The 9,268-nt window shown below is 57.8% G+C and overlaps 1 protein-coding gene across 1 annotated transcript; it reads left to right on the top strand.

The window, feature by feature from the left end:
- The first annotated feature begins 490 nt into the window (after positions 1-490).
- ANGPTL4 (angiopoietin like 4) lies at positions 491-8,464 on the top strand. The gene is made up of 7 exons (XM_058040993.1): positions 491-1,009; positions 1,238-1,348; positions 1,822-1,948; positions 6,137-6,250; positions 6,333-6,428; positions 6,715-6,990; positions 7,530-8,464. Exons 1-7 carry the CDS (start codon positions 491-493, stop codon positions 7,709-7,711), a joined length of 1,425 nt encoding a protein of 474 aa, XP_057896976.1. The 3' UTR covers positions 7,712-8,464.
- Positions 8,465-9,268: the final 804 nt, after the last annotated feature.

The following is a 9,268-nucleotide window of genomic DNA, read 5'->3' as shown; positions in this document are numbered from 1 at the left end:
GGGCAGGATGAGGGGCAGGACAGTCAGGAGGGATGGGATAGGGATGGGCATGGGGACAGGGATGGCAACGGGGACAGGAAAGGGGACAGGCATAGGGTAGGGATTGGAACGGGGACCCCCTAGGGATAGGAAAGCAGATGGGAATGGGGACAGAAATGGGAATGGAGATGGCACGAGGAGCCATGGATGGAATGGGGACAGGGATGGAGAGGAGGACAAGGACAGGAATGGAGACGGAGAAAGGATGGGAGCAGAGATGAGGACTGGTGCAGGCAGGGCTCAGCGACAGACACCGAGGCTGCCCGGGACGAGGGCGGACAAGACCGGGAGCGGGCGGCGGATACGGGGCCTTAGGCACGGCCGACGGGGAGGGCGAACAAAGCGGCGGGGCCGGGCGGGCGGGGAGGGGCCGGTGCGGGGCCCTCCCCGCCACCGGGGCATAAAAGCGGGGCGGCGGCGGCGGCACGGGGAGCGGAGCGGGGCGGGCACGATGCAGCTCGGCGGCGCGGCGCTGCTGCTGTGCGCGGCGGGGCTGGCCGCGGCCCCCGCGCCCGCACCGGGAGCCGGGCCCGAGCGGCGGGCGGCGGCGGCGGGGGCCGGGCGGGAGCGGCGGGCGCAGTTCGCCTCCTGGGACGAGGTGAACGTGCTGGCCCACGGGCTGCTGCAGCTGGGGCACGGCCTGAAGGAGCACGTGGAGCGCACCAAGGGCCAGCTGCGGGAGCTGGGCGGGCGGCTGAGCGCCCACAACAGCTCCCTGGGGCGGCTGCTGCGGCAGGCGCGGGAGGCGCAGGAGCGCGGCGAGCGGCTGCGGGGCAGCGTGCGGGAGCTGGAGGGCCGCGGCCGGCAGCTGCTCAACCTCTCCGAGGCGCTGCGGCAGCGGCTGGAGGAGGTGGCGGCTGACAAGGACGCGATCCAGGGCCGGCTGGAGCGGCTGGAGGGCCGGGTCCGGCTGGCGCTGCAGGCGCGGCCGGCCGGGAACCAGAGCGCTCGGGACCTGGGGGCGCTGCAGGTGAGCGCGGGGGGGACGCGACCGTGCCCCGCACCGGCACCAGCGGGGAGCGGGGGGGGACACACCCCAGAGCCGCGAGGGGACACGGGAACCGCTGCGGAAAGACCTGAGTGTCCCGGGACAGCGGGAGCAGCGGGCGGGGATCAGCGGCAGGAGAGCGGAGGGGTCTGGGGGCACCGGGAGCGCCCTCCCTGGGGCGATGGGGCTCACCTGGCTCTTCCCCCGCAGTCCCTGATGGATGCTCAGAACCTGCGGATCGAGGAGCTTCTGCAGAAAATCAAGCAGCAGCAGTACAAGCTGGACAAGCAGAACCTGCAGATTAAAAGCCTGCAGAGCAAGGTGAGCCCCTGTGCTGGGCTGCGGCCCCCAGCCTGGCCCTGCCTGCCGTGGTGCCCTGCCGTGCCAGCTCCGGTGGCTGTGCTGGTGCTCCCCGGCCCTGGGGACTCCACAGGGGCCCCGGCTCCGGTCCCCGTGCTGCAGGGGCTCGTCGGTGCGGGAGGGTGGCAGCCTGCACGCTTCCAGAGAGTTTGCACAGAGCAATAGCAGGGCCTGGTGGGTGGGAACAGCCTCCCTGGGCTCTGCCTTTGCATTCATCTGCAGAATAAACTAGCTAGCATGGGTGTGAAAAACCACAATTGCTTCTGGCTTGGCCAGGACTGGGTATCTCCTGTTCCTCGAGGTTTCTAGGCCAGTTCAGCCACAGCTCTGGCCGCAGGGAGTGGCTGGTGTGTGGCTGACCTGCTCCCCTGAGTAATGCAATGGGAAACAAGCTGAGATAAAACCGTTCTGACTTGTGCATTTTTTTTTTTTAGGTCAATCTACTAATTCCCCTACACCACAACAAAACACAGCCTTCAAAGTGGAAGATAAACCTGAAGAAGAGCCTCAACCTCACCAACCAGAGTCAGAATGGCAGTGGGGAGCCCGTGCAGACACAGAGTGAGTATCTGCTTGTGCTGCCCTACTCATCCGTGCCAGAGCAAACCTGTAGCAGGTGCAACCGTTTGGAAACAAAAGGCTCATTTGTCCTGAGCCAGGATGTGAGATTTGCTTGAAAAGCTGGAGCTTGGGAGTATGGCCAGAGTGAGGGGATCTGGAGCGCAGGCAGAATCCTTGTCTTCTGGGCCAGTGTTAGTCTAGCAGGAATTTAAGGATTAAAGAGGCTTTTTGCTGCCTGTTGTTAGGCATGCAGTGGGAAGCAGACAAAGCCTGAGACCAGGTATTTGTCAAAAAGGACTGGCAGGTGTGGGGTGGGGACAGGAGGGTCTCAGCTCTTTCGAGTTAACTCTTGTTCACACCAGGCAGTGGAGTGTCTTTGCTGTCTGTGGGAGGAGGGTAGGGTTTAGGGAGGCCTGGCCTGAGAGCAGAGCTGTGTGCTTGTGTATCTCTCTCTCTCTTGGCTCATATTCAGAGCTCATGCATGAAGCACAAGTGTCTCAGCTCACACTATCTGTGGCTGGAGGTGCTGAGTTGCAGTGGATGCTCGCAGCCCTGGGAAATGGAGCAGGAGAGTGGATGCTGCCATCTGCAGCTCCTGGCTCTGCCTGGAGCATCCTCTGCCCTGGCAGCGGGACTGGAGGGGCTCCTGCAGAGCAGAGGGCAGCAGAGCAGGTGTCCCCAGCTGTGCCATGTCCTGCAGACAGGAACTGATGTCCCTGCAGGGGTTGCTGGCCAGGAGCAGCTGCTGCCATGCTGTGTCAGCCAGATCACAGTGCTGCCTCTGCCTGTGCTGCTTCAGGGATCTTCAGCAGGAGCGAAACAGAAACCAGGCAGGATGGGGAATTCCTGCTCAGGGCCTGGCCCGGCAGGGATGGTTATGGGAAAACACATGACAACTTGTCTGTGGAGCCTGGAGCTGTCACTGGTGTGTCTGAAAGCTGGTTGGGCACAGCAAAAGGCTTGTCCACATGGACTAGAAGAGAAGTGGAATGTGGGGCTTCAGACTCTTCCAGGGTGCAGTTCAGTGGGGCTGTGCAGGGTCAGCCTTACTCAGAGCAGCACTTCTGAGCCACAAAACTCTCTCAGAACTTCTGTCTCCTGTTTTTTTCCCAGGCTCTGCTTTGTGACTTGCCGGCAGTAGTGTGTGTCATAGTTTGGGTGGGAAGGGACCTTTAGAGGTTATCAAGTACAACCCTTGATTCCACTCTTGGGTCATGCTGGGAGAAGGGCTGGGACCTTTGCTACTTGCTGATGCAGATGTAGGACATTCTGGCTGACTACAGAAATGTTTGTGATGTGCAGTGGAAGGCAGCAAGAGCTACAGCCCCCATGGATGCTGTGTGAGCTCAGCACCTTCCAGAGCTGCTCTGTCCCTGATGGAAAGACCCTGGACACGCCAATTCTGTCCCACCAGCTGTGAGCTTCCCCTTTCCTTGCCTAATCCTTGATGTTGGTATCACTGACAGGAAACAAATTGGCTTCCTTTCGTTATCAAGTCAAGTGAGTTTTCTGGCAAATCTTAAAGCGCACAGGCTGGCCCTGAGCCCTCAGAGCTGGGCAGAGCTGGTGAGGCTGTGCCTTTTCTGGCAAACCTTAAAGCACACAGGCTGGCCCTGAGCCCTCAGAGCTGGGCAGAGCTGGCCATGGTCAGGCAGAGCCCGGGGCCAGCACAGCCCTGGGGAGCGGCGCTGAACTCCCCCAGCAGCCCTTGCAGAAAGACCCTTTTATTTGCATCCAGTGAACACAAGTTTTTTCAGAGCAGAACTGGCGTGGGGCCAAGCATGTGAAAGTTGAAGGCTCAAAGCTGCCTGGAGAGTGAGAGGTTTAATAGCTTGCAGAAAGAGGATCACGTCTTTGGGCAGAGCCTGTGCTTGCTGGCAGCCGGCCGAGTAGGGGAAAGGTAGAGCCCTGCTCAGGCTCTCCCCGTGGCGCTGAGACTCCAAAATAATGGGGCTGGCTTGGGGCAGGAGAGGGGGAGGCAATGCAGGCAGCTCTGGGCATGCCCTGCCGTCCCTGAGGATGGTGTTTATTCCAGGTTAGTGACCTCCCCTGTGTCATGGCTGGAAATCCTGTTGGGTGAACACAGAGCCTAAGGCAGATCCAGCCTTGTTGTGTTGCTTGGCTAAATAAAGGGGGAGGGAAAAGGAAACACAGGAGCAGTCAGGAGGGCTTGTTCTGCTGGTGCCGTTTGGATGTGCAACGTGAACTGGAACTAACAAGCATGTTCCTCAAACAAAAAGATTGGGCAGAGGCTGTTCAAGCAGCTGCATCTCGTTCAGCTGCTGGAGAGTCCCTGTGGCACCAGGGGAACAGGGATTGAGTGCAGCCAGAGCCCCGAAATGAGAAACAGGCAGGGATGGAGTTGACCTGTGCATGCTGGGACCACTAAACATCTGCCTGGTGCCATCCCACCAATGCTGGGAGATGCAGTGAGGAGAGGAGATGAGGAGCGGAGATGAGGAGCTTGGCAAGCCCAGCACCTTCCTGCTGTGGCACTGTGAGCAGGGGCCTCTGGCTGTGGCGTTCCTTCCTCTGAGCCTGGTTTGCTTCCCTGCCTTTGCCCCTCCCCACCCAGAAGGTGGGGATATCCAGGGTGCACTCAGCCTCTGCATTGCTGGGGGGGCTCTGTGTGGTTTTGATGCTTGATGCACAATGCCCTCAGTTCCTGTGTCATGGGTTCAGGGTAGGGCTGGGCACAGCTTGTCCTGTGGTGTGCTGGTGGTGGCACCAGTCCTGGCATTGCCCTGAGGGTGTGCTGGCTGTGGCAGAGGGGCTGCGTCTGCCAAGGAGAGGAAATTCTGTGGGGAGAGAGGAAGGAAAAGAGAGGAATATGTTGGAAATGGGTGAAAGGTGATGGCAGGTGTCATTTTTCTGTCCCCTGGGTCCCCCTGACCTTTCTTCCAGCTGGGGCTCTGCTCTTCACCCCAATGCAGTGTCAATTCTCCCCAGCAGCCAGTGAGGATGGGATGGGGTGATGCTCTGCAAGGGCTGCTTTTGCTCTTGGCAGTTCAAAGGCCCTTTATCCCCCCTTCCATCTGCCCCCAGGGAGCCCCTGGCTGTTGGAGGAAGCCCTTCTCTCCTTGCTGTGCTCTGGGTCGTGGTGTCAGCCCTGACCCTGGGGCAGCTACTGTGAGGAGACCCCCAGAGCCAACACCCCAGCACAGCCCAGGGCTTGTCTCGAGGTTTCTTGTGTGTGTCAGGGTCACGCTGGCAGCAGCTGTGAGCCAGGGTAGCCAAAGCTACAGCCCATCCGCCCCGGCCCGGGGACAACAGGGCCCCTTTGTCTGGGGGTGACTGGGGCACCTGTCCCTGCTGACAAAGAGCCCCTTGACTGTGCAGCAGCCTGGGGCTGAAGTCCCTGCACATCCTTCTGTGGCCTTTTGACTCGGGTGTTGTAACAGGTTCCCCCCGCCACATCTCTCCCAAGTGCTGGGGGTGGTGGTTCCTGGATGGACTTTTATCAGAGCTGTTGAAATGGTGCTTTGCTGGCAGCTCTGGGCAAAGTCCCTGGGAGGCAGAAGGAGCAGTGGGAGCCCCTGGGGATGGAGGGGGATGAAGCAGGGTGTGGCTCCACCCTGGGCAATGCACTCCTGCAATGAGCTGGGGCTCCCAGAGTCCACCCCCCTCCTTGGCTCAGTCAGTGGATCTTGGAAAAAGGGTCACCCCAGCCTGGCGCTGTGCCTGCTGGTGGCAGGCTGCCCAGCAGGATGTCTGTCTGGGGCCACCACAGCTGCTGGGAGAAAGAGGTCATGTGCTGGATGCTCAGCCACCTTCCTGGTGTCAGGACTTTGCCTGCTTCAGCCTCATGTGGGATGGGGATACTTGGGCATTGCCCCACCCCAAATGGGCCACTCCTGTCTGTGAGTGTAGAGGGACCTGGGAACTCCTCTGTCCCTCCTTGATGGGGAGCCCTGCTCTCCAGCTGAGGTCACTCTAGCCTGGCCCAAAGCCTGGCTTCTGCCTTGGATGAGAGCCCAAGGAGCTCTGTTTGAATAAAAGGGAAGATGTGGGGTCACAGTGTTTAAAGATGCTGAGGTCAGGGGCCGCTGTCCCCAGCACGTGTCAGAGCTGAGCACAGCTGGCCGGGCTCGTGGCCAGGGCTGCAAGTGCTGGGGCTGTGCTGGAGCAACCTGCTGAGGAACTGGGGCTCGTGGCCATCTCCTCAGGCGCTGTTTCCTTCCCCTGCAGAGCTCCCAGAGGGTTGTCACCAGCTCTTCCTGGCTGGGCAGCGAAGCAGTGGCGTTTTCCAGGTACAGCCCACAGGATCTCAGCCCTTCAAAGTCTACTGTGACATGACTGCAGGTAAAGCCGTGCAGCATCCCGGGCCCTTGGCAGGGTGGCCTGGTCAATGGCAACCCCTGTGACTGTGTTTCCCTTCCCACAGAGGGTGGCTGGACAGTGATCCAGAGGCGCCTGGATGGCTCTGTGGACTTTGACCAGCTGTGGGATGCCTACAAGAATGGCTTTGGAGACCTTCGTGGTAGGTGGATGGTGGTGTCTGTGTTCTCACTGTGGGATAAGGGAAGCTTAGCCAAAGGTGTTCCCCTTGCTGGCCTCTGGAGCACAGATGTGGGTTGAAGGGTGGGTGGGACAGTGCTTGCAGAGCAGGGGTCCTTGATCTTCCTGATGTGTCCTGAGGTGTGAGACAGTGATTCAAACACTGCAGTGTCCTAGGCTTTCCCTGTTTGTCTCTGGAGCTTGCTCGTATCTCTGCTTTTCATGGCATGTTTGTGTCCCTGCAGCCAAAGTCATGAGTCTTATTTCAGGTGACTTCTGGCTGGGCCTGGAGAAGATACATCACCTTGTCCAAGAGGGAAAGTACAATCTCCTGATTGAGCTGGAAGACTGGGAGGGGAATTCCCAGGTGATTCAGTTTGTCTTCAGTCTTGGTGGTGAGAGCACAGCCTACACACTCAACCTGCTGGGGCCTCTGTCTGGAGAGCTGGAAAACGCCATTGGGGAATTCAGGCAGCTGCCCTTCTCCACTCGGGATCGTGACCACGACCTTAAAGCTGACACAAACTGTGCCAAACACCTCTCAGGTCAGTCTGAGGTTTTCTATCCCAGTATGTTCACTTCCCTTTCAGCCCTCCACTGTCTGGTGGGACCCAGACCCTGTGGCACTAGACCCCTTTGCTGTTGAGCTGGTCTTGTCCCCTGGGACAGCTGCTTCTTTGGGAGGAACTGTGCAGGGAACCAAGAGGGAAGCTGAAGCTGAGGGAGGGTTCATGATTCAGGTCTTGGCCCAAGCATCTGTGCTCATAACGGCTTTGCTGTCTGCCACTTTGCATGGAACCTTTTCAAGCAGAGCAGAGGCCCCCCTCGCCCTGGCTGCTGAAGGGTTGGAGGGGGTTTTGCACACAAGGAGCAGCAGCCTGGATTTGCAGACGCAGCCTGAAGTCATGTCAGATCTGTGAGGGATTCCCTGTGCACGGGACTCCTTGGCTGTACATGAAGTGGTCTTTTGAGATACTGAAGTTCTAGAAAAATGGGGGAAATAGGGGCATCAGCTGCTTTGAACCTAGTTTTTTTCTGTCTGGAATTTCTATGAGTTAAAATTGTCCCTTCATTGCCCGTGTAGGTGGCTGGTGGTTCAGCACCTGTGGCCATGCCAACCTCAATGGGAAATATTTCCGCTCCATCCCGCGGCAGAGGCACGAGCGCAAGCAGGGCATCTTCTGGAAGACATGGAAGGGCAGGTACTACCCCCTGAAGTCAACCATCATGAAAATCCAGCCTGCAGCACTGGAAACAGAGCCCTAAAGTTCCTACTTGAGACTTTCTCTGTGGAGCATGGACCTGAGCTCCATCACTCGGTGTTTACAGAAAACAACCTCCCCTTCCTTGGTTAGAAGCCCTTTAGAGGCACAACACTGCTCCTCACTAAAAGTAAAACAGCTCCACATTGCCAGAACCTCTGGATGGGAGTTCCCAAACCCGAAGAGGAGCCCCAGGAGGGAGATCCACCTCCAGAGCATGCACAAGGGTTTTCTGACCTGCCATGTGCTGCTGCAGCAAGTTCAAATTGTCCGGTGCTTTGTATCCTGTCTTAACATTTCTGTACTGTGTTGATGAGCTGGGCCTGGGGCAGGAGGGGCACAGGAAGTGTCTCACTGCCCTGGACCACAGCACTGGGTATGGAGTCTTGCTATGTCCTGTCTTTCACTGTTGTTCCCCAATGATGTCCCAGGTACCCCCTGTGAGAGCCCCTGGAGCTCCTTCCTGTGCAGGGGCTGGGGGCAGTGAGCTCAGGCAGCTCCATCTGTGCAGCCTGAGGTGCAGGGCTTGGTGGGAAAGCTGAGAGTGACCTGTGCAGAAGGGGAGACCTCAGGCTCACTTGCCTTCCCTTTGAAGACCTGTATTTCTGGCTGTGCTGGAATTTGCTGGGAGCTGGGAAAACTGCTTCCAGCTCTGAGGTTGTTGGGTGAGATCCTGCAGCTGGTTGCCTGAGGGGCCAGGTCCTGGGCAGCTCTGCCTGCCAGTGCTGCTGGGGGTGGGTGGGACAGCAGTGGGACAGCACAGACCCAGAGCAGTGACTGTCCTGGGGGGCACCAGCCTTGCTGGCACTGTCAGCGCCCCAGAAGGAGGGGCTGCCTTCTTCCACCAGACACCTCACAGAGTGACTGGGCCTGTCCTGCATGTGTGTCCCAGTACTACAAAGCCAGGGGACAGCAGGGTTTCTCTGCAAGAGCCACGCTTTGTTAGCTGTGTACTATGATGTATGGCATCACCTCTGCCCTTGGGGTGGGTGTCTGGGGAGAGGTGGCCAAAACAGGTCCCTGAAAACTTACAGGCCAAGCTACAGTCTTGGGGCTTCCCAAGCATCCTGCCCTATTGAAGTCATATTGACTACTGTGCTAGAGCTCCTAGCTGCTAAATACTGTACATAGTTGTTTGTAGGATGTTGGACTCATTGATGAATTCTGTTTCAATTTGTTTTGATATTTAAATGCAGTGTTAATAACAATGTGGTGTAATTTATAAATGTTGATGCTGGAAAGGAAAGCAAGTGTAGTTTGTGTATTTTAAACATTTTTTGTACTAAAATATCTTTTCTGAAGATGTCTTTTAATAAAAACGAGCCTTTAAGTGTCCTGCCTGGATTATTTTCCTGATGGTTTACCTGTGGCAGGTGTGGGGTAGCATTGTGATGAGTCTGCATTTGAAAACTTTATTGGAATTGTGACCTAAGCACTCGACTCCCTTCTGGCCTCTGTGTTCAGCTGTAGCCTTATGAAGCTCTGATAAATTGCTGGTATAGGGCCCAGCAGCAGGTTTTAATCTGCTTGAAGTTTAATTTCTTTTCTTCCTGGAAATTAG

The sequence above is a fragment of the Melospiza georgiana genome, chromosome 26 (genome assembly GCF_028018845.1).
Source record: "Melospiza georgiana isolate bMelGeo1 chromosome 26, bMelGeo1.pri, whole genome shotgun sequence".
Taxonomy (NCBI): domain Eukaryota; kingdom Metazoa; phylum Chordata; class Aves; order Passeriformes; family Passerellidae; genus Melospiza; species Melospiza georgiana.
The sequence above is the reverse complement of the archived record's forward strand: the minus strand, read 5'-3'. Positions and strand labels throughout refer to the sequence as shown.

Coding starts and splice junctions, on each gene's coding strand:
- ANGPTL4 (XM_058040993.1), top strand. CDS start 491: ATGCAGCTCGGCGGCGCGGCGCTGCTGCTGTGCGCGGCGGGGCTGGCC. Junction 1,010..1,237: donor GGGACCTGGGGGCGCTGCAG/GTGAGCGCGGGG, acceptor CTTCCCCCGCAG/TCCCTGATGGATGCTCAGAA. Junction 1,949..6,136: donor GGAGCCCGTGCAGACACAGA/GTGAGTATCTGC, acceptor CTTCCCCTGCAG/AGCTCCCAGAGGGTTGTCAC.